General features: G+C 38.4%; 4 protein-coding genes, 3 long non-coding RNA genes and 2 pseudogenes across 11 annotated transcripts in view; 8 read left to right on the forward strand and 1 right to left on the reverse strand.

The window, feature by feature from the left end:
• The window catches only part of LOC124315050 (lysine-specific demethylase 4C-like), a 291,933-nt gene that overhangs the window by 239,003 nt on the left and 29,022 nt on the right, over window positions 1-23,908 (reverse strand). The window lies entirely within an intron of this gene.
• Window positions 93-4,829, forward strand: LOC124320679 (annotated as a pseudogene).
• Window positions 3,879-4,596, forward strand: LOC124319341. The gene is made up of 4 exons (XR_006913040.1): window positions 3,879-3,943; window positions 4,005-4,148; window positions 4,212-4,402; window positions 4,499-4,596. It is a non-coding gene; the product is annotated as an uncharacterized LOC124319341 (long non-coding RNA).
• LOC124315265 (proliferation-associated protein 2G4-like) lies at window positions 8,306-11,059 on the forward strand. The gene is made up of 9 exons (XM_046780822.1): window positions 8,306-8,410; window positions 8,485-8,567; window positions 8,885-9,008; window positions 9,081-9,315; window positions 9,379-9,541; window positions 9,606-9,827; window positions 9,890-10,115; window positions 10,186-10,382; window positions 10,461-11,059. The coding sequence occupies exons 2-9, from the start codon at window positions 8,532-8,534 to the stop codon at window positions 10,830-10,832; spliced, it is 1,575 nt and encodes a 524-aa protein (XP_046636778.1). The 5' UTR covers window positions 8,306-8,410; window positions 8,485-8,531; the 3' UTR covers window positions 10,833-11,059.
• Window positions 11,345-12,288, forward strand: LOC124319979. Its single transcript, XR_006913677.1, has 4 exons — window positions 11,345-11,615; window positions 11,695-11,848; window positions 11,934-12,021; window positions 12,157-12,288. It is a non-coding gene; the product is annotated as an uncharacterized LOC124319979 (long non-coding RNA).
• On the forward strand, window positions 12,352-13,043 carry LOC124320687 (queuine tRNA-ribosyltransferase accessory subunit 2-like). The gene is made up of 5 exons (XM_046783555.1): window positions 12,352-12,360; window positions 12,437-12,634; window positions 12,732-12,810; window positions 12,872-12,972; window positions 13,026-13,043. The coding sequence occupies exons 1-5, from the start codon at window positions 12,352-12,354 to the stop codon at window positions 13,041-13,043; spliced, it is 405 nt and encodes a 134-aa protein (XP_046639511.1).
• LOC124319335 lies at window positions 13,097-13,814 on the forward strand. The gene is made up of 4 exons (XR_006913034.1): window positions 13,097-13,161; window positions 13,223-13,366; window positions 13,430-13,620; window positions 13,717-13,814. It is a non-coding gene; the product is annotated as an uncharacterized LOC124319335 (long non-coding RNA).
• LOC124315143 (proliferation-associated protein 2G4-like) lies at window positions 17,524-20,254 on the forward strand. Its single transcript, XM_046780602.1, has 9 exons — window positions 17,524-17,628; window positions 17,703-17,785; window positions 18,103-18,226; window positions 18,299-18,533; window positions 18,597-18,759; window positions 18,824-19,045; window positions 19,110-19,335; window positions 19,406-19,608; window positions 19,687-20,254. The coding sequence occupies exons 2-9, from the start codon at window positions 17,750-17,752 to the stop codon at window positions 20,155-20,157; spliced, it is 1,680 nt and encodes a 559-aa protein (XP_046636558.1). The 5' UTR covers window positions 17,524-17,628; window positions 17,703-17,749; the 3' UTR covers window positions 20,158-20,254.
• On the forward strand, window positions 20,738-22,732 carry LOC124320696 (annotated as a pseudogene).

Genomic DNA, 23,908 nt, shown 5'->3' on the forward strand with positions numbered 1-23,908 from the left:
CTGCTACTAATGTGCAAAAGGGGCAGGATTTCATTTTTGGCAAGAAGGCACACACCTGCAAGGCCAAATTGGACAAGTCCCTTCATGCCGAAATGCGCTCTGAGGTAAAAAAGGAAGTAAAATCTAACATCTATGCAACAACAGCGCAAGTGGTCGAGCCCATCTTCTCCAAACACTTCGAGAAAGATCCCGAAAGGAATTTGCCGGTACTCGACAACATCATGAGAGTGGCTAGAAGAGCCAAATCACAGATGGCTCCAAAAAACCCACTCGATATGGATTTTGACTTGAGTAATTTCTTTACTGCACTGTGATTAACTTAAGTTAACTGTCTATCTATCTGCAGATGATTTCCGTCCATTCTTCCCTGGAGGTTTTTTCAGGGCTGATGTGGAAGTCAAAACCGCTACCGTTCATGGACGCCATCTTATATTTGCCACACAAAAACAATTGCAGCTATTAAAGAAAGCCAGACGTTGGTATATTGACGGTACCTTCTTCATAACCCCAAAGCCGTTTTATCAAGTGTACGTCATCCACGCTTTTACTCGGCACGGCGAACTTGAAAAACAGGTATAAAAATAAAGAAAAAAAAACCTAATAATAAATTGATTAACTTCTATTCAGTCATAGTAACTAACCATAAAACAAAAAAAATATGTGGGTGTAGATATATTCCAAACACGTGTAAATTTTACACACACACACATACAAGTTTCACCAACACACATACACACAACGAAAGACGCGGGCAAACACACAAACAATAAAAATAAAACCGGTAGAATCTCCTTTCAGAATCACCGCCAACACGCGACTGATCGAAGCTGCCTCAGCGTGGTGTGGTGGCGCTAGTAGTACATGCCGGAAACAGGCTTACTAGCGCCACTGTGCTGAAAAATAAATATTTTAAAATTTGGACGTTCAGGCCCAACAGCTGGACGTTCAGGCCCACGTAAAAAGTGGGCCTGAAAGCCGGGGCCTGAACGCCGGGGCCTGAACGTCCATGACCCGTTTTAATAAATTCAACCTGCCATTGCATACTCATCAATCAGTTGTCGAATATTTCATTGAGAATTGTCTTGCAAGAAAACCGGAAAAGAAATGGTTGCTCAGAGTTATTATTAGGTTTACTGTTCAATGAGTAGGACTATTATTATTATTTTAAAATAGCGAAAATTTACTCTTATAAAGATTAAATGCTTTTCAGGTGGGAAATGAAGATGAAATAAAGCCAAGCACAAAGTTTCAAACCATTAAGCTGAATAAAAATTATATCTGGCTGGTTAATAAATTTTAAAAAAAATTGGATGCTTAGGATTAAGTTGGCTCATCCTCGCTGATTTGGTTTTTATAACAAACGCTCGAGAATGAGCCCTTACGTTTTACCGTGTCTCCCTTGGCAATTTATCCCATACACTAATTTTTTTTTAATGTTGGAAACATCTCGTTTTTGGAAATTTGGAATGCCAGGAAGTTGATAATTCCAAATTTGACAACAGGCGATACCGTATTTAGTCCTGCTCCAGACTCCCGCGTTTTACTCCAACGGATAGTCTGTCGTGTATTGCACTTGCTGCAGGCTTATAAACACGTGTTATTGAATTACAAATGATTAAGATGTATCTATAGTTGTTGTTGTATCTTCGGCGAACGGAGCAGTTCGAAGAAGAGTAGATTTCTTGTTTTCTTGGCTTCCGCTTTTATTTGTCGAGAAAAGCTTTCGATGAGCGCCGATGGGCAACTTTTCCTGGAATCAAATTCGGCTGGCCGATTATAGAATACGACCAAAGTGAAAAGAAAGAATGGGACGAGATTTTCACTCAATAGTTACTTATCACCGGCAATTGGTTTGGCATGTTGTGTTGTGCCAGGTTTCACTATGGGAAATCGTCGGAGCTTATTTGCGGCTGTTCGACTGAAAAGATTTATCGCTACTGCATGCCAGACGACCGCATGTAACTTTTCTTTCATTGGTAAAGATATTACGTCTAAATCCCAAATTTCTCGCTCGACCGTGAATTGCATCTTTTCTTACCATCGTACGAGTCATTCATTGATCTTTTGTCGTCTATTATTCACACCAAAACGATTTATTGATCTAATGTCATGCTGACAATCGAATTTGGCGCCGACGACATCTGCCGATTGTATTCATCCAAATCAACAAAATTGTCGTCTGCTACGACTGGTCGTTCAGTGTTTGAGACTCACGTGAAATAATTTGGTTTCGAATAGGTTTTTTGCGTGACAGCTGGTGCAACTGATTTGTTTAATAATATGAAATTTGCTGTCTATTTGGTGGCCGAATCCAGTGCCAGACTAGGCTCGTTTACGGAATTTGCTCGAATCCCAGAGGCTGTATTCGAAATCCCATTACTTTTGCTACACACTCGTGTATGATTATCTTTCTACCAACGATCAAATGTTGTTACGCATTTTTAACGTGATTCTGTCATTATCTTTTTAACCATAGGGTGCTTCTGCTCCACATTTGAGCTATGATCTCTTACAAATGCATGGTTTCAACTGGGCACCACATGCTTCAGATGCCTCTGGTTACGCTTGTTGATCACACAAAAAATGTGAAAGCATTCGGAAAAGAAATAGCTGAGTTTGCAGGTTTGAAGGTTGTTGATCTTGTCGTGTGGATGATCGCATCTTGACTACTTTGTCCTGAAAGTGAATCAAGAATTATATAATCTTTCTTTTTAGGAATATTTTTAAATTATGTGTCTGTGCAAGATTCTGGCACTGCAGCAACACCTGAGGGCTACCATGAAAAGAACTTCATTTCTCTGTGGTAAATGCTGGAAAACTTTCTTTTTTACTCTGCTGTTCCTAATAATCCACCTTAACAAAATTTTTAGTGATGCCAATTTTTAATTTAGAGCACTCTTTGGCTCTGGCTACTGATAACTATCTTATCTTTTTATAGGACAAGAGGTGGAAGGAAACTTATTGACCCCCAGACTTACATATCTTGCATTGAAGCATTGAAACCAGACATGTTTCAAGCGATAGTTGATCAATGGAGATACAACTCAAAGCAGTTCAGCTAAAAGGGTTCGAAAGTCTGTTGATGTTACTGTGAAGTTTGCTGGTATTTGTGCTGACCTGAAAGAAAAGTCTGATGTATGTAGTAACATCATGTGTTTCTTTTTCAAAAACAGTAAATTTATTACATTTTCAGTTTTTTTTTTTTCTACACTCTCCAGGTTTTAAAGGACACTCCCATCAGTCCCATGTTAGCTTGTATAACTGGGGGATACAATATTAAAGAAAGATTGCGCTGTATAAACGAATTAAAAGGTTTTGGTGCTGCTGGTTATGTTATCGAAGGATTCCACACAAACGGAGAATCTGCCACGAATTTACTCTGGGAAGACGTGGAGCCAGTTTTAACGGAAAATTTAGTACGTTATCAATCATTCTTGTCTTGGCAGACACTAGAGAGCTAGCCGTGAAACACATTCAGATTGAATAAGCAATTTTTGGGGGTTTTAATTACAGGGTTCACTTCCGGAAAATCTACCTCGAGCATTTCATGGACACATTACACCTATCGTGCTACTGAAACTCGTATCTAAGGGTAAGGGTTTTAAATCTTCGAATCTCGCCAAAGTTCTTAATAAGTCTTAATCTTAAAACAGGCATTGATATTTTTGATGCAACGTTTCCGTGGCTAGTTGCAGAACGAGGGGGTGCGTTGGTTTTTCCTAATTCACTGTCAAAAGAGTATAATAATCACTTTGTTTTTTTCTACTGTGCCTGCATATATTCATGTAGTCATTTTTTTATTAACAGAAACATTGCCAAGCGTGAAAGCCCCAGCAGTAGTTGCAACGGACCAAAAAGTTGCCAAACTTGCAGATGCGTTGACCAACTTGGGGGACTCGCATAGGGAAGTGTATTGAAAGTTGGTGCTGGTCGAGAAGTTCTTGTAAGTCGCCTTGCGTAACAAGGGAAACGTTTTACATAATAAAATTTGCTTTTTATTACAGATCCAGGACCCAATTGTCGAGTCTTCCGATTTGAGCGGCACGAGTTCGGGTCAAATTTCTTCTGTGATTAAATCAAAAGTAATAGAAGTAAAATCCGCTTTTTCTTCGAATTACCGTCCTCCTCAAAAAGAAGTAAACGCGGAAGTAATATGTTTTTAGCAATTATCCATACCAATCCTCTAATTATCGTTCTTATCGATTCAAAAGTCTAAATTCACCTCAGATAAATCAATCTCAGTGCACACCTTCGCAAAAACTGAGAAGTTGACACTGGAACTTTTGGACTGGAACTTTTTGGAAATAACAAGAAAAACGGAGATTCTGCAGAAAACGCCTCACACCGAGTATGCTATTGTTGAGAAGAATCCTGTGAACCCATCGTTACTGGAAGCTGTAAAGTATGGAATCAAAATATGGTTCATTCATACCAATGTCATTTGTTCGTTGTATTCTTGTTTGAAATGATTTCGTGTATTGTCCTGATTTTATTGCAGACAGTATAATGTACTTTGGTGCAAAGCTTCGACCCAAAAGCACAAGAATTGGGAAGAAGAAGCTGTCCTGGTTGTGAAAGATAGAGGAGTTATTCTTAAGGTATTACTATCGCATAGAATTCCGTACTAATTACTATAGCTGCTTTCATTGCCATTCGACATACTTATTTTTATTTCCTTTTTACAGGCACAATCTTCATCACTACATCAACTTCTTTAAAAGTATTCAGCAGGCCATTAAGGACAATGAATTACAAGCTCTACAATCTAAGCTTGATCTGTTTGTTTCCTCCCGCAGAAACTGAAAATTACAAATTTTACTTTTTTTTTTCTTAAATAGTCCTCTTTCTCTAATTTTTTTATTTAAAATCGACAAAGGATTTGTCAATGTTTAATAACGAGTCTCCGCACACTGTGGATTCGAACACGAAAAGCGCATAGAGTTTTATTGGCTCCAACACGTAGAGCCATGCATTCAGCGGGTTCAATTAGAATGTCGACTTGGTAAGACGATTATGTTTGACTAATTTTAAGTTGAATGTTTATTTTCTCATTTATGAGGACGCAGTTGCCTTCCTGTGAAAATAAGGACGAAAAAGGGCGCTACCTATTTCTTGAGGCTCCGAGTTTTTAGGTTATGACGGGAAAACGGTGTTTTATTGCCTTTTTAAAACCGAGCCTTTGCCGTAATAGTTGGTAAATGCGAGTTATATATAAGGCATTTTAGTTGTGCTAACCCACGGTGCTCTGCATGGCAAGGCAAAATGTTAATAATCTAACGAAACAGAGTTACGATTATGCTGTCGTATAGGCCTATAAAGATACTTATAAAGCAATTTGATGGCTCGGAAGTTAAACGGCCTTAACCCATTTCTAATGTCTTAAAATAGCTTTTCGGAGAGTTCTGCAGAGGTCAATGCTAAGGTAAAAATGTCGGCTTCAAATCAAAATAACAGATAGACCTATTGTTTCACAGCCTCACTGAAGGTATATCGGACTTAATTGGTTCTATTAAAGATAAGAAAAGTTATCATTAGACCATAAAATAATCAAAAATTCTATTATCATTAGATTAATAAATCATGAAAAATAACAATTTAATTAAAATTTGAATCGAAAAAAAGTTTGACAGTTGTAAGGATTCGAACCATGTACCATAAGATGCATGGGATAATTGGGATGTCAACCACATGCATCGCCTGGGTATTAAAAGAGTCCCGCTTTTATTTAATAGCAGAAAAAAAATAAAAAAATTTACAGATAACTTAAAAGAAAAATCGAATTAATTTTCTTCTCTCTCTAATTCCTTCCCACTCAAAATCTCCATTATCATGATGACATTGCAACAGATATGGTAAATAGGCTACTATTTACAGAATGAATGGGTACCGGGTGGTTGAGTGGGTTAGGGCGCCCTATTCTACCCATTCTACTTGATTGGGATTCATAATTTCATTATGGATAAGCCTGATCGTGTTACGCTCAGTAACAGAAACACTTGCGTGACGCGTAAGAAATAAAAATTTCGAGAAGTGTATTGGGTGTCTTATGTCATTGAGCCTCTTCCGTAACCGAATCATTCTTCAATTCAAGTCCGTTGAAAAATGCGGATTGAAATGTCCTCAAGTGGTGTCGGAAGGAATGTCTATAGTACTTATGATTTTATTTTTAGGTTTGCAGTTTTAGATGTTCGTTTTGCATATTCATTCGGACTTCATATATAACGTAATAGCCTATTCATTTGGTATAGGCTACAGTTTATTTTTTAGTCGAATTTGGAAGTCAACCGGAACGGATTTTGTTTTCAATAAACTCCTACCCCATATCCATGAACGCTGGTGGAATTCGAGCTATTTTGGCCTCAGTACCGTCAACCAAGAGCTCGTCCCTTTCAATAAGTCATGATATGAAAATTCTGGTATATTTTGTATTGACGAAAATTCAAAAGTCATACTTGCTACCATTTAGAATGATGAACCAGACTTCATACTAAAGCATGTGACAAACAAACATCCTTGGAAAATCACATAGTCTGATTGTCTAATCTCAGGACTAATGCAACCTCTAACTATTTATGGCGTGTGTGCAATCATATTGGAGACTTTGTCGGGTCTTCTGTCTCCCACCTCGCCAGTGGTGACGGCCAAGCCCAACAAGAGCGCTTCGTTCAGCGTCAATAAAGCGCCTACTCCGCCTCGACGCCTCTCCTGCTGGTTCTCCAGCCCAGGTAAAGCGGTCCGTCAAGAGAAATCAGAGTCGGTGGCAGGGCCAAAAGTCGAACCATGTCTAATTGTCTATCGATCAAGGCAGGTCCAGCAGCCGTGATTTTCAGCCGTAATCAGCCGGATAAGGAAGACCAATTAGAGCCAGCTCAGCAGTACCAGCGACACCATAAACCATAATTTCTCAAGCCATCTTGCCGTTGCGTGTGTAATTTTATCAAACGTAATATTTGTACCGGATTTTTTCTATTTAGAAGTTCTCTTCAGTTTTGAGAGTGTCTGTAAACATTCCACGTTCGTGTCCATTCGTGTCGACACTCGCGATTTCTATGCAGAAATGTCTTTAATATGTATATACAGGCTAAAAGTGGTCAGGTGTCTATCTAATAAATACAATTTTTCTTGAATAAAAACCTGTTTGATTGTGTAATTGCAAATGGTTTGCTGCCTGCTTTTGTTGCCGGTTTAGACTCTGATTTCGACAGAAAATTCAGACGAGACCATTATTATCGCTGCCTGGAATCGTTAGCTAATCTGTGCCAAATTCGGACCTCCAGCGGATATCTGGAGCACAGCTTGCGTGGCATTTGAATTGACTACCTATTCTATCCGAAGGCTGGCGTCGAATATTCAAAGAATGAGGATCACTTGGCACTCATTATTGAACTGCTGTTGGGTGAAATTCCAAAAGATGTTTTGGCATCGGGGAAACTTTCGTATCGATTCTTTAGTGAAACGGGAGCTTTGTGGAACATTGAATCATTTAAGCCATGGGGTCTCTGCAACGTGCTGTTCGAAAAGTATCGATGGGGTGCCCGGGACACTCACGATTTTGCAGAATTTCTCCATTCCATGCTGGCGTTTGATCCCAAAGAGCGGGCCACAGTAGCCGAGTGTTTGCTTCATCCATGGTTGACTGGCGTACCGCGTATCCTGTGACTGCCACCACGAGTAACCTAATTTTGCCAACAACAGCAGAAGTTACTTCAACTGAGTCCTGACCGACCTAGAAGAAAAGATATAACTTCATTATAACATTATCGTTCCTTACTTCCTTATCCTTTCCAACCGCCAATAATTCTGTTAAATGTGTCAACCATTGAAGTAATATCTCGTATTTTAACTGAACGTACAGTACACATATTTGAATTTTGAAACCTGATAGACATTTCAATAAAACTGGGATTTTTTAATATTATTTAAAGAGAATAGGAGGAAAATTATTTCAGAAAAGAGTCAAATTTAACAAACTTACACTTATTTTTCTTAACTCATTTACAAATTAAAACCTGTTAAAACTCATTTTTTTAAATTTTATTATTATTTATTACACTGATTATTATTTAACACACTGATCATGCAAAAAACAGTCGAAATCAAAGCGTAATTTTGATTTGAATTTTGTAACGAAAATTTAAATAATTAATTGTAACGCATTTCTTTATCCCATTATATTTGCAATTTTTAAAATGAGAAATAATCCTCATGAAATTACATTTACTGCATTACATTTAATTGTAATATAAAGTTTAATAATTTTAATTATAAAGAAAAGGCAACCTAGCAAGCCAGCAGCCATTGCCATACTGAGAGGAAGAGAATTTGAGAAGAAAGCAAGAACAAGAAGCAAGAAGTTCGAAAATCAAAGCATCAAAGCAGTGTTGAACAACGAAATCAGTATCACATAAACGTATAGACCATTATTATTTCTGGAAACTTGGTTGACTTCACTACATACATTTTATTTGCAACTTGTTGTTACAGGGTCAGCTTCCATATCTTTGGTTTCAAGTGACAAAGATTTTAGAGAAATGTCTAACATGGATAAAGTAATGCAGAGTGAAGCAGTAAGTATATACCTCAAAGTAAATTACCCTCATGTGTAACCATCATGTTTGTGTGTTAAATGGTCATCTTGTTCAGGTGTAGTGAGTAAAATTTTGTGCATTATTACTGGGATAGAGATTCACTCGGGCACTAGAAAAGTTGTGTAACCCTTTGAATCAATGGCTATGTCTAGACTTAGATGGTTAAGCCCAAACCATATAGCGATAGCCAATTAGCCATTTAATTTTATAATCAATGTAACATGTATTAGTTGGTAGACAGCTAAAACCACTTTCTCGTTGAAATTGTAATTAACATAAGCTTCTGATTCCCAAAGGCAAAGGATGGGGTGATGATTCCGAATAACATGGCAGACAAAGATACAGATGAACAAGAAGAGACCATCGCCGAAGATCTCGTGGCTATACAAAAATATAAGATGGCTGGCGAGATTTCTAATTGTAAGTTGGTTTAAATTCACATCGGTCTTCAGATTATAGCTTAAATTCAACATTTTTTCTAACCTATTTCAGTTGTGATTCAAGGAGTTATTTCCCAATGTGTAGCAGGAGCTTTAGTTCGAGATCTGTGCTCACTGGGAGACAGACTTGTCCTTGAAGAAACCGCCAAGGTCTTTAAGAAGGAAAAAGATGTAAAGAAAGGCATTGCTTTCCCTACCTGTGTCTCTGTCAACAACTGTGTCTGCCATTTTTCTCCTTTGGCTAGTGACACAGATGTGGAACTGAATGACGGTGATGTTGTTAAAATGTAAACTTCACCTTATATAGTCACTATTAGTATCTTGTGTTGATCATTTGTCTTTTTATCTAGTGATCTTGGTGCTCACGTTGATGGCTTCATTGCGTCTGTGGCTCACACTGTTGTTGTTGGCAGTTCACCATCAACTCAAATAACTGGCCGCAAAGCTGACATTCTCCTGGCAGCTCACTATGCCTCTGAAGCTGCTTTCGGGTTAATGAAATCTGGTACAGAGGTAAGAAAGAAATCTTTTCTCTTCACCTGATAAAAATGTGCAAAATTCTGTTTAATTTTTGTAGAACCAAGCAGTTACCAACGTTGTCCAAACCGTTGCTGAAGGTTTCCAATGCAAACCGATCATTGGAATGCTTAGCCACCAGCTCAAGCAGTTTGAGATCAACGGTGAAAAGTCTATCATTCAGAACCCAAACGAGAAGCAGCGTAAAGAGCACGAAAAAAGTACCTTTGAACTCTACGAAGTGTACGCTATTGATGTTCTAATTAGCTCTGGTGAAGGAATGGTAAGTTAACACGAAATTTATTGATAAAAAAAAATCTCTAATTATTGACTTGTTATCTAAAGGCTAAGGAGATGGACACTCACACAACCTTGTTTAAAAAAAACAAAGAGACATACGCATTGAACAAGAAGGCTTCCCGTGCTCTTCTCAAAGAAGTCAACTTGAAGTGCGGCACAATGCCGTTCTGCCTTCGTAACCTGGAAGACGAGCAGAAAGCTTGCGTGGGAGTCCCCGAGTGCGTCTCCCACAAATTGCTCGAACCTTTTCCCGTTCTTTACGAGGAGCCAAGTGAGTAGAGGAGGAAGTAACCTTGATTAAAACTGGATAAGTAGTAATGTGGTCATTTTCTCGACTGTAGATGAAATTGTGGCCCAATTCAAGTTCACCGTCTTGTTGATGCCAAACGGTCCGCAGAAGATAACTGGGCTCTCATTTGATCCGACGGCCTTCCAAAGTGAAAACAGCATCACCGACGAGGAAGTCAAGAAACTAATAACCTCCTCGACTCGTAGCAAGCCTAACAAGAAGAATCCTGAAACAACTGAAGTGGCGAAGGTCAGTCAGGCTGTTTTAGTTTAGTTTTTAGCAAATCTAACAAATTTAACGTGTTGGTTTGTTCTCTTTGTTCTCAAGAAACCTGATTGGCTAATGATTTTGGACACCAAAATTGAAGAACTTCGCGCAATGAAAGGTGTTGACGACTCGCCCAATTTGCCACTGGACTTTCAACTGCAGTCACTGCATGAAACACGCTCAGCTCCAGTCCAAGGGGTAGACTATGCAGCCATTCACGGCAACATATTAGCACTGATGCGGGGTGAAGAGCCCAAGAAACTTGACCCAGGGACAATGGCGAAATTTTCCCAGCTGTGGCAGCTGCACAAGCAACGTATCCTAGCACTACCTGAAGTTCCATTTCCAGAATTCCAACCAAAAGCGGGATCTGCTCTCGAAAGCAAGATGGAGTCAACGGAACAAAACTCCGAGAATTGGTCAGCTGACTAGTTGGTAGCTAAGGAAATTCTTCTTTCGGATAATGTTGATAGTATCGATGAGTTTTTCCTCTCGCATGCGTCGTTGAACCCTTAGTGGATAAGTTTGAGCATCACATTGTTTCAAAATTGAAATCCCGTGTTACGTGTTTTGCTTGAAATCGTTTCGGCTTAAACTGTGTTTTAATAAATTCAACCTGCCATTGCATACTCATCAATTACTTGTCGAATATTTCATTGACAATTGTCTACGCAAGAAAACCGGAAAATAAACGGTTGCTCAGAATTATTGTCGGAGCTTATTTGCGGCTGTTCGACTGAAAAGATTTATCGCTACTGCATGCCAGACGACCGCATGTAACTTTTCTTTCATTGGTAAAGATATTACGTCTAAATCCCAAATTTCTCGCTCGACCGTGAATTGCATCTTTTCTTACCATCGTACGAGTCATTCATTGATCTTTTGTCGTCTATTATTCACACCAAAACGATTTATTGATCTAATGTCATGCTGACAATCGAATTTGGCGCCGACGACATCTGCCGATTGTATTCATCCAAATCAACAAAATTGTCGTCTGCTACGACTGGTCGTTCAGTGTTTGAGACTCACGTGAAATAATTTGGTTTCGAATAGGTTTTTTGCGTGACAGCTGGTGCAACTGATTTGTTTAATAATATGAAATTTGCTGTCTATTTGGTGGCCGAATCCAGTGCCAGACTAGGCTCGTTTACGGAATTTGCTCGAATCCCAGAGGCTGTATTCGAAATCCCATTACTTTTGCTACACACTCGTGTATGATTATCTTTCTACCAACGATCAAATGTTGTTACGCATTTTTAACGTGATTCTGTCATTATCTTTTTAACCATAGGGTGCTTCTGCTCCACATTTGAGCTATGATCTCTTACAAATGCATGGTTTCAACTGGGCACCACATGCTTCAGATGCCTCTGGTTACGCTTGTTGATCACACAAAAAATGTGAAAGCATTCGGAAAAGAAATAGCTGAGTTTGCAGGTTTGAAGGTTGTTGATCTTGTCGTGTGGATGATTGCATCTTGACTACTTTGTCCTGAAAGTGAATCAAGAATTATATAATCTTTCTTTTTAGGAATATTTTTAAATTATGTGTCTGTGCAAGATTCTGGCACTGCAGCAACACCTGAGGGCTACCATGAAAAGAACTTCATTTCTCTGTGGTAAATGCTGGAAAACTTTCTTTTTTACTCTGCTGTTCCTAATAATCCACCTTAACAAAATTTTTAGTGATGCCAATTTTTAATTTAGAGCACTCTTTGGCTCTGGCTACTGATAACTATCTTATCTTTTTATAGGACAAGAGGTGGAAGGAAACTTATTGACCCCCAGACTTACATATCTTGCATTGAAGCATTGAAACCAGACATGTTTCAAGCGATAGTTGATCAATGGAGATACAACTCAAAGCAGTTCAGCTAAAAGGGTTCGAAAGTCTGTTGATGTTACTGTGAAGTTTGCTGGTATTTGTGCTGACCTGAAAGAAAAGTCTGATGTATGTAGTAACATCATGTGTTTCTTTTTCAAAAACAGTAAATTTATTACATTTTCAGTTTTTTTTTTTTCTACACTCTCCAGGTTTTAAAGGACACTCCCATCAGTCCCATGTTAGCTTGTATAACTGGGGGATACAATATTAAAGAAAGATTGCGCTGTATAAACGAATTAAAAGGTTTTGGTGCTGCTGGTTATGTTATCGAAGGATTCCACACAAACGGAGAATCTGCCACGAATTTACTCTGGGAAGACGTGGAGCCAGTTTTAACGGAAAATTTAGTACGTTATCAATCATTCTTGTCTTGGCAGACACTAGAGAGCTAGCCGTGAAACACATTCAGATTGAATAAGCAATTTTTGGGGGTTTTAATTACAGGGTTCACTTCCGGAAAATCTACCTCGAGCATTTCATGGACACATTACACCTATCGTGCTACTGAAACTCGTATCTAAGGGTAAGGGTTTTAAATCTTCGAATCTCGCCAAAGTTCTTAATAAGTCTTAATCTTAAAACAGGCATTGATATTTTTGATGCAACGTTTCCGTGGCTAGTTGCAGAACGAGGGGGTGCGTTGGTTTTTCCTAATTCACTGTCAAAAGAGTATAATAATCACTTTGTTTTTTTCTACTGTGCCTGCATATATTCATGTAGTCATTTTTTTATTAACAGAAACATTGCCAAGCGTGAAAGCCCCAGCAGTAGTTGCAACGGACCAAAAAGTTGCCAAACTTGCAGATGCGTTGACCAACTTGGGGGACTCGCATAGGGAAGTGTATTGAAAGTTGGTGCTGGTCGAGAAGTTCTTGTAAGTCGCCTTGCGTAACAAGGGAAACGTTTTACATAATAAAATTTGCTTTTTATTACAGATCCAGGACCCAATTGTCGAGTCTTCCGATTTGAGCGGCACGAGTTCGGGTCAAATTTCTTCTGTGATTAAATCAAAAGTAATAGAAGTAAAATCCGCTTTTTCTTCGAATTACCGTCCTCCTCAAAAAGAAGTAAACGCGGAAGTAATATGTTTTTAGCAATTATCCATACCAATCCTCTAATTATCGTTCTTATCGATTCAAAAGTCTAAATTCACCTCAGATAAATCAATCTCAGTGCACACCTTCGCAAAAACTGAGAAGTTGACACTGGAACTTTTGGACTGGAACTTTTGGGAAATAACAAGAAAAACGGAGATTCTGCAGAAAACGCCTCACACCGAGTATGCTATTGTTGAGAAGAATCCTGTGAACCCATCGTTACTGGAAGCTGTAAAGTATGGAATCAAAATATGGTTCATTCATACCAATGTCATTTGTTCGTTGTATTCTTGTTTGAAATGATTTCGTGTATTGTCCTGATTTTATTGCAGACAGTATAATGTACTTTGGTGCAAAGCTTCGACCCAAAAGCACAAGAATTGGGAAGAAGAAGCTGTCCTGGTTGTGAAAGATAGAGGAGTTATTCTTAAGGTATTACTATCGCATAGAATTCCGTACTAATTACTATAGCTGCTTTCATTGCCATTCGACATACTTATTTTTATTTCCTTTTTACAGGCACAATCTTCATCACTACATCAACTTCTTTAAAAGTATTCAGCAGGCCATTAAGGACAATGAATTACAAGCTCTACAATCTAAGCTTGATCTGTTTGTTTCCTCCCGCAGAAACTGAAAATTACAAATTTTACTTTTTTTTTTCTTAAATAGTCCTCTTTCTCTAATTTTTTTATTTAAAATCGACAAAGGATTTGTCAATGTTTAATAACGAGTCTCCGCACACTGTGGATTCGAACACGAAAAGCGCATAGAGTTTTATTGGCTCCAACACGTAGAGCCATGCATTCAGCGGGTTCAATTAGAATGTCGACTTGGTAAGACGATTATGTTTGACTAATTTTAAGTTGAATGTTTATTTTCTCATTTATGAGGACGCAGTTGCCTTCCTGTGAAAATAAGGACGAAAAAGGGCGCTACCTATTTCTTGAGGCTCCGAGTTTTTAGGTTATGACGGGAAAACGGTGTTTTATTGCCTTTTTAAAACCGAGCCTTTGCCGTAATAGTTGGTAAATGCGAGTTATATATAAGGCATTTTAGTTGTGCTAACCCACGGTGCTCTGCATGGCAAGGCAAAATGTTAATAATCTAACGAAACAGAGTTACGATTATGCTGTCGTATAGGCCTATAAAGATACTTATAAAGCAATTTGATGGCTCGGAAGTTAAACGGCCTTAACCCATTTCTAATGTCTTAAAATAGCTTTTCGGAGAGTTCTGCAGAGGTCAATGCTAAGGTAAAAATGTCGGCTTCAAATCAAAATAACAGATAGACCTATTGTTTCACAGCCTCACTGAAGGTATATCGGACTTAATTGGTTCTATTAAAGATAAGAAAAGTTATCATTAGACCATAAAATAATCAAAAATTCTATTATCATTAGATTAATAAATCATGAAAAATAACAATTTAATTAAAATTTGAATCGAAAAAAAGTTTGACAGTTGTAAGGATTCGAACCATGTACCATAAGATGCATGGGATAATTGGGATGTCAACCACATGCATCGCCTGGGTATTAAAAGAGTCCCGCTTTTATTTAATAGCAGAAAAAAAATAAAAAAATTTACAGATAACTTAAAAGAAAAATCGAATTAATTTTCTTCTCTCTCTAATTCCTTCCCACTCAAAATCTCCATTATCATGATGACATTGCAACAGATATGGTAAATAGGCTACTATTTACAGAATGAATGGGTACCGGGTGGTTGAGTGGGTTAGGGCGCCCTATTCTACCCATTCTACTTGATTGGGATTCATAATTTCATTATGGATAAGCCTGATCGTGTTACGCTCAGTAACAGAAACACTTGCGTGACGCGTAAGAAATAAAAATTTCGAGAAGTGTATTGGGTGTCTTATGTCATTGAGCCTCTTCCGTAACCGAATCATTCTTCAATTCAAGTCCGTTGAAAAATGCGGATTGAAATGTCCTCAAGTGGTGTCGGAAGGAATGTCTATAGTACTTATGATTTTATTTTTAGGTTTGCAGTTTTAGATGTTCGTTTTGCATATTCATTCGGACTTCATATATAACGTAATAGCCTATTCATTTGGTATAGGCTACAGTTTATTTTTTAGTCGAATTTGGAAGTCAACCGGAACGGATTTTGTTTTCAATAAACTCCTACCCCATATCCATGAACGCTGGTGGAATTCGAGCTATTTTGGCCTCAGTACCGTCAACCAAGAGCTCGTCCCTTTCAATAAGTCATGATATGAAAATTCTGGTATATTTTGTATTGACGAAAATTCAAAAGTCATACTTGCTACCATTTAGAATGATGAACCAGACTTCATACTAAAGCATGTGACAAACAAACATCCTTGGAAAATCACATAGTCTGATTGTCTAATCTCAGGACTAATGCAACCTCTAACTATTTATGGCGTGTGTGCAATCATATTGGAGACTTTGTCGGGTCTTCTGTCTCCCACCTCGCCAGTGGTGACGGCCAAGCCCAACAAGAGCGCTTCGTTCAGCGTCAATAAAGCGCCTACTCCGCCTCGACGCCTCTCCTGCTGGTTCTCCAGCCCAGGTAAAGCGGTCCGTCAAGAGAAATCAGAGTCGGTGGCAGGGCCAAAAGTCGAACCATGTCTAATTGTCTATCGATCAAGGCAGGTCCAGCAGCCGTGATTTTCAGCCGTAATCAGCCGGATAAGGAAGACCAATTAGAGCCAGCTCAGCAGTACCAGCGACACCATAAACCATAATTTCTCAAGCCATCTTGCCGTTGCGTGTGTAATTTTATCAAACGTAATATTTGTACCGGATTTTTTCTATTTAGAAGTTCTCTTCAGTTTTGAGAGTGTCTGTAAACATTCCACGTTCGTGTCCATTCGTGTCGACACTCGCGATTTCTATGCAGAAATGTCTTTAATATGTATATACAGGCTAAAAGTGGTCAGGTGTCTATCTAATAAATACAATTTTTCTTGAATAAAAACCTGTTTGATTGTGTAATTGCAAATGGTTTGCTGCCTGCTTTTGTTGCCGGTTTAGACTCTGATTTCGACAGAAAATTCAGACGAGACCATTATTATCGCTGCCTGGAATCGTTAGCTAATCTGTGCCAAATTCGGACCTCCAGCGGATATCTGGAGCACAGCTTGCGTGGCATTTGAATTGACTACCTATTCTATCCGAAGGCTGGCGTCGAATATTCAAAGAATGAGGATCACTTGGCACTCATTATTGAACTGCTGTTGGGTGAAATTCCAAAAGATGTTTTGGCATCGGGGAAACTTTCGTATCGATTCTTTAGTGAAACGGGAGCTTTGTGGAACATTGAATCATTTAAGCCATGGGGTCTCTGCAACGTGCTGTTCGAAAAGTATCGATGGGGTGCCCGGGACACTCACGATTTTGCAGAATTTCTCCATTCCATGCTGGCGTTTGATCCCAAAGAGCGGGCCACAGTAGCCGAGTGTTTGCTTCATCCATGGTTGACTGGCGTACCGCGTATCCTGTGACTGCCACCACGAGTAACCTAATTTTGCCAACAACAGCAGAAGTTACTTCAACTGAGTCCTGACCGACCTAGAAGAAAAGATATAACTTCATTATAACATTATCGTTCCTTACTTCCTTATCCTTTCCAACCGCCAATAATTCTGTTAAATGTGTCAACCATTGAAGTAATATCTCGTATTTTAACTGAACGTACAGTACACATATTTGAATTTTGAAACCTGATAGACATTTCAATAAAACTGGGATTTTTTAATATTATTTAAAGAGAATAGGAGGAAAATTATTTCAGAAAAGAGTCAAATTTAACAAACTTACACTTATTTTTCTTAACTCATTTACAAATTAAAACCTGTTAAAACTCATTTTTTTAAATTTTATTATTATTTATTACACTGATTATTATTTAACACACTGATCATGCAAAAAACAGTCGAAATCAAAGCGTAATTTTGATTTGAATTTTGTAACGAAAATTTAAATAATTAATTGTAACGCATTTCTTTATCCCATTATATTTGCAATTTTTAAAATGAGAAATAATCCTCATGAAATTACATTTACTGCATTACATTTAATTGTAATATAAAGTTTAATAATTTTAATTATAAAGAAAAGGCAACCTAGCAAGCCAGCAGCCATTGCCATACTGAGAGGAAGAGAATTTGAGAAGAAAGCAAGAACAAGAAGCAAGAAGTTCGAAAATCAAAGCATCAAAGCAGTGTTGAACAACGAAATCAGTATCACATAAACGTATAGACCATTATTATTTCTGGAAACTTGGTTGACTTCACTACATACATTTTATTTGCAACTTGTTGTTACAGGGTCAGCTTCCATATCTTTGGTTTCAAGTGACAAAGATTTTAGAGAAATGTCTAACATGGATAAAGTAATGCAGAGTGAAGCAGTAAGTATATACCTCAAAGTAAATTACCCTCATGTGTAACCATCATGTTTGTGTGTTAAATGGTCATCTTGTTCAGGTGTAGTGAGTAAAATTTTGTGCATTATTACTGGGATAGAGATTCACTCGGGCACTAGAAAAGTTGTGTAACCCTTTGAATCAATGGCTATGTCTAGACTTAGATGGTTAAGCCCAAACCATATAGCGATAGCCAATTAGCCATTTAATTTTATAATCAATGTAACATGTATTAGTTGGTAGACAGCTAAAACCACTTTCTCGTTGAAATTGTAATTAACATAAGCTTCTGATTCCCAAAGGCAAAGGATGGGGTGATGATTCCGAATAACATGGCAGACAAAGATACAGATGAACAAGAAGAGACCATCGCCGAAGATCTCGTGGCTATACAAAAATATAAGATGGCTGGCGAGATTTCTAATTGTAAGTTGGTTTAAATTCACATTGGTCTTCAGATTATAGCTTAAATTCAACATTTTTTCTAACCTATTTCAGGTGTGATTAAAGGAGTCATTGCCCAATGTTTAGCAGGAGCTTCAGTTCGAGATCTCTGCTCACTGGGAGACAGACTTGTCCATGAAGAAACCGCCAAGGTCTATAAGAAGGAAACAGATGTGAAGAAAGGCATTGCTTTCCCAACCTGTGTCTCTGTCAACAACTGTGTCTGCCATTTTTCTCCTTTGGCTAGTGACACAGATGTGGAACTGAATGACGGTGATGTTGTTAAAATGTAAACTTCACCTTATATAGTCACTATTAGTATCTTGTGTTGATCATTTGTCTTTTTATCTAGTGATCTTGGTGCTCACGTTGATGGCTTCATTGCGTCTGTGGCTCACACTGTTGTTGTTGGCAGTTCACCATCAACTCAAATAACTGGCCGCAAAGCTGACATTCTCCTGGCAGCTCACTTTGCCTCTGAAGCTGCTTTCGGGTTAATGAAATCTGGTACAGAGGTAAGAAAGAAATCTTTTCTCTTCACCTGATAAAAATGTGCAAAATTCTGTTTCATTTTTGTAGTACCAAGCAGTTACCAACGTTGTCCAAACCGTTGCTGAAGGTTTCCAATGCAAACCGATCATTGGAATGCTTAGCCACCAGCTCAAGCAGTTTGAGATCAACGGTGAAACGTCTATCATTGAGAACCCAAGCGAAAACCAGCGTAAAGAGCACGAAAAAAGTACCTTTGAACTCTACAAAGTGTACGCTATTGATATTCTCGTAAGCTCTGGAAAAGGAATGGTAAGTTAACACGAAATTTATTGATAAAAAAAAATATCTCTAATTATTGACTTGTTATCTAAAGGCTAAGGAGATGGACACTCACACAACAGTGTTCAGAAAAACCAATGAGTCGTGCGAATTAAAGGTAAAGGCTTCCCGTGCTCTTCTCATAGAAGTCAACTCGAAGTGCGGCACGATGCCGTTCTGCCTTCGTAACCTGGAAGACGAGCAGAAAGCTTGCGTGGGAGTCCCCGAGTGTGTTTTCCACAAATTGCTCGAACCGTTTCCAGTTCTCTACGAGGAGCCAAGTGAGTAGAGGAGGAAGTAATCTTGATTAAAACTGCATAAGTAGTAATGTGGTCATTTTCTCGACTGTAGATGAAATTGTGGCCCAATTCAAGTTCACCGTCTTGTTGATGCCAAACGGTCCGCAGAAGATAACTGGGCTCCCATTTGATCCGACGGCCTTCCATAGTGAGAACTGCATCACCGACGAGGAAGTCAAAAAACTAATAACCTCCTCGACTCGTAGCAAGCCGACCAAAAATAAGAAGAAACCTGAAACAACTGAAGTAGATAAGGTCAGTCAGGCTGTTTTAGTTTAGTTTTTAGCAAATGTAACAAATTTAACGTGTTGGTTTGTTCTCTTCGTTCTCAAGAAACCTGATTGGGAAATGATTTTGGACACCAAAATAGAAGAACTTCGCGAGATGAAAGGTGTTGATTACTCGGACAATATGGCACTGCACTTTCAACTGCAGTCACTGCATGAAACACGCCCAGCTCCGTCTCTAGTCCAAGGGGTCGACTATAAGGCCATCTACGCCAACATAGCAGCACTGATGCGGGGTCAAGAGCCCGAGGAACTTGACCCAGTGACGATGACGAAATTTTCCCAGCTGTGGCATCTGCACAAGCAACGTATCCTGGCTGGACCAGAAGTTCCCTTTCCGGAATTCAAACCAAAAGAGGGATCTGCTCTCGAAAGGAACATGGAGTTCGCGGAACGAAAATCCGAGCAATGGTCTGCTGACGAGTTGGCAGCTAAGGAAATTCTTCTTTCGGAAGACGTTGCTGCTATTGAAGAGTTTTACTTGTCGCATGCGTCACTTAACCCTTCTAATGGATAAACTTGTGCTTTGAATTTATTTTAAAAAAAATTGAAATTCGATGCTACGTGTTTTGCTTGAAATCGTTTCGGCTTAAACTGTGTTTTAATAAATTCAACCTGCCATTGCATACTCATCGATTACTTGTCCAATATTTCATTGAGAATTGTCTACGCAAGAAAACCGGAGAATAAATGGTTGCTCAGAATTATTGTCGGAGCTTATTTGCGGCTGTTCGACTGAAAAGATTTACCGCTACTGCAGGCCAGACGACCGCATAACTTTTCTTTCATTGGTAAAGATATTACGTCTAAATCCCAAATTTCTCGCTCGACCGTGAATTGCATCTTTTCTTACCATCGTACGAGTCATTCATTGATCTTTTGTCGTCTATTATTCATACCAAAACGATTTATTGATCTAATGTCATGCTGACAATCGAATTTGGCGCCGACGACATCTGCCGATTGTATTCATCCAAATCAACAAAATTGTCGTCTGCTACGACTGGTCGTTCAGTGTTTGAGACCACTCGCGTGAAATAATTTGGTTTCGAATAGGTTTTTGCGTGACAGCTGGTGCAACTGATTTGTTTAATAATATGAAATTTGCTGTATATTTGGTGGCCGAATCCAGTGCCAGACTAGGCTCGTTAACGGAATTTGCTCGAATCCCAGAGGCTGTATTCGAAATCCCATTACTTTTGCTACACACTCGTGTATGATTATCTTTCTACCAACGATCAAATGTTGTTACGCATTTTTAACGTGATTCTGTCATTATCTTTTTAACCATAGGGTGCTTCTGTTCCACATTTGAGCTATGATCTCTTACAAATGCATGGTTTCAACTGGGCACCACATGCTTCAGATGCCTCTGGTTACGCTTGTTGATCACACAAAAAATGTGAAAGCATTCGGAAAAGGAATAGCTGAGTTTGCAGGTTTGAAGGTTGTTGATCTTGTCGTGTGGATGATCGCATCTTGACTACTTTGTCCTGAAAGTGAATCAAGAATTATATAATCTTTCTTTTTAGGAATATTTTTAAATTATGTGTCTGTGCAAGATTCTGGCACTGCAGCAACACCTGAGGGCTACCATGAAAAGAACTTCATTTCTCTGTGGTAAATGCTGGAAAACTTTCTTTTTTACTCTGCTGTTCCTAATAATCCACCTTAACAAAATTTTTAGTGATGCCAATTTTTAATTTAGAGCACTCTTTGGCTCTGGCTACTGATAACTATCTTATCTTTTTATAGGACAAGAGGTGGAAGGAAACTTATTGACCCCCAGACTTACATATCTTGCATTGAAGCATTGAAACCAGACATGTTTCAAGCGATAGTTGATCAATGGAGATACAACTCAAAGCAGTTCAGCTAAAAGGGTTCGAAAGTCTGTTGATGTTACTGTCAAGTTTGCTGGTATTTGTGCTGACCTGAAAGAAAAGTCTGATGTATGTAGTAACATCATGTGTTTCTTTTTTCAAAAACAGAAAATTTATTACATTTTCAGTTTTTTTTTTTCTACACTCCCCAGGTTTTAAAAGACACTCCCATGTTATCTTGTATAACTGGGGGGATCTGGTTATGTTATCGAAGGATTCCACACAAACGGAGAATCTGCCACGAATTTACTCTGGGAAGACGTGGAGCCAGTTTTAACGGAAAATTTAGTACGTTATCAATCATTCTTGTCTTGGCAGACACTAGAGAGCTAGCCGTGAAACACATTCAGATTGAATAAGCAATTTTGGGGTTTTTAATTACAGGGTTCACTTCCGGAAAATCTACCTCGAGCATTTCATGGACCCATTACACCTAATCGTGCTACTGAAACTCGTATCTAAGGGTAAGGGTTTTAAATCTTCGAATCTGGCCAAAGTTCTTAATAAGTCTTAATCTTTAAAACAGGCATTGATATTTTTGATGCAACGTTTCCGTGGCTAGTTGCAGAACGATGGGGTGCGTTGGTTTTTCCTAATTCACTGTCAAAAGAGTATAATAATCACTTTGTTTTTTTCTACTGTGCCTGCATATATTCATGTAGTCATTTTTTAATTAACAGAAACATTGCCAAGCGTGAAAGCCCCAGCAGTAGTTGCAACGGACCAAAAAGTTGCCAAACTTGCAGATGATAACAGCAATGACGAAGCAGTGGATCGAGTCTACGAAATAATTCTTAAAGACAAAATGTAAGCCAATTGCTTCTAAATTTCTCGATTTTCACATACCTAATTGTAATTGGCATAATAATCACTAGATACTTCAGTGACACCAGACCTTTATTAGAAGGCTGCTCATGCTATAGCTGCCGCAAGTATTCGCGAAGTTACGTTCACCATTTGACCGCAACGGGTGAACTTCAAGGGCCTATCCTGATAATGATGTACTAATTACTATAGCTGCTTTCATTGCCGTTCGACATACTTATTTTTATTTCCTTTTTACAGGCACAATCTTCATCACTACATCAACTTCTTTAAAAGTATTCAGCAGGCCATTAAGGACAATGAATTACAAGCTCTACAATCTAAGCTTGATCTGTTTGTTTCCTCCCGCAGAAACTGAAAATTACAAATTTTACTTTTTTTTTTCTTAAATAGTCCTCTTTCTCTAATTTTTTTATTTAAAATCGGCAAAGGATTTGTAAATGTTTAATAACAGAGTCTCCGCACACTGTGGATTCGAACACGAAAAGCGCATAGAGTTTTATTGGCTCCAACACGTAGAGCCATGCATTCAGCGGGTTCAATTAGAATGTCGACTTGGTAAGACGATTATGTTTGACTAATTTTAAGTTGAATGTTTATTTTCTCATTTATGAGGACGCAGTTGCCTTCCTGTGAAAATAAGGACGAAAAAGGGCGCTACCTATTTCTTGAGGCTCCGAGTTTTTAGGTTATGACGGGAAAACAATTTTTTATTGCCTTTTTAAAACCGAGCCTTTGCCGTATTAGTTGGTAAATGCGAGTTATATATAAGGCATTTTAGTTGTGCTGACCCACGGTGCGCTGCATGGCAAGGCAAAATGTTAATAATCTAACGAAACAGAGTTACGATTATGCTGTCGTATAGGCCTATAAAGATACTTATAAAGCATTTTGATGGCTCGGAAGTTAAACGGCCTTAACCCATTTCTAATGTCTTAAAATAGCTTTTCGGAGAGTTCTGCAGAGGTCAATGCTAAGGTAAAAATGTCGGCTTCAAATCAAAATAACAGATAGACCTATTGTTTCACAGCCTCACTGAAGGTATATCGGACTTAATTGGTTCTATTAAAGATAAGAAAAGTTATCATTAGACCATAAAATAATCACAAATTCTATCATCATTAGATTAATAAACCATGAAAAATAACAATTTAATTAAAATTTGAATCGAAAAAAAGTTTGACAGTTGTAAGGATTCGAACCATGTACCATAGGATGCATGGGATAATTGGGATGTCAACCACATGCATCGCCTGGGTAAAAGAGTCCAGCTTTTATTTAATAGCAGAAAAAAAAATAAAAAAATTTACAGATAAATTCAAAGAAAAATCTAATTAATTTTCTTCTCTCTCTAATTCCTTCCCACTCAAAATCTCTATTATCATGATGAAATTGCAACAGATATGGTAAATAGGCTACTATTTACAGAATGAATGGGTACCGGGTGGTTGAGTGGGTTAGGGCGCCCTATTCTACCCATTCTACTTGATTGGGATTCATAATTTCATTATGGATAAGCCTGATCGTGTTACGCTCAGTAACAGAAACACTTGCGTGACG

This window comes from Daphnia pulicaria, chromosome 1 (assembly GCF_021234035.1).
Source record: "Daphnia pulicaria isolate SC F1-1A chromosome 1, SC_F0-13Bv2, whole genome shotgun sequence".
NCBI classification, from domain to species: domain Eukaryota; kingdom Metazoa; phylum Arthropoda; class Branchiopoda; order Diplostraca; family Daphniidae; genus Daphnia; species Daphnia pulicaria.

Excerpts from the sequence above, each read along its gene's own strand:
- LOC124315265 (XM_046780822.1), top strand. The coding sequence starts at position 8,532 with ATGTCTAACATGGATAAAGTAATGCAGAGTGAAGCA. Across the intron at positions 9,009-9,080 it reads GGCTGGCGAGATTTCTAATT|TTGTGATTCAAGGAGTTATT; the intron begins GTAAGTTGGTTT and ends AACCTATTTCAG. Across the intron at positions 9,828-9,889 it reads TTAGCTCTGGTGAAGGAATG|GCTAAGGAGATGGACACTCA; the intron begins GTAAGTTAACAC and ends TGTTATCTAAAG.
- LOC124320687 (XM_046783555.1), top strand. Across the intron at positions 12,635-12,731 it reads CAGTTTTAACGGAAAATTTA|GGTTCACTTCCGGAAAATCT; the intron begins GTACGTTATCAA and ends TTTTAATTACAG. Across the intron at positions 12,811-12,871 it reads ACTGAAACTCGTATCTAAGG|GCATTGATATTTTTGATGCA; the intron begins GTAAGGGTTTTA and ends ATCTTAAAACAG.
- LOC124315143 (XM_046780602.1), top strand. The coding sequence starts at position 17,750 with ATGTCTAACATGGATAAAGTAATGCAGAGTGAAGCA. Across the intron at positions 19,336-19,405 it reads AGTTCTCTACGAGGAGCCAA|ATGAAATTGTGGCCCAATTC; the intron begins GTGAGTAGAGGA and ends TCTCGACTGTAG. Across the intron at positions 19,609-19,686 it reads AAACAACTGAAGTAGATAAG|AAACCTGATTGGGAAATGAT; the intron begins GTCAGTCAGGCT and ends TTCGTTCTCAAG.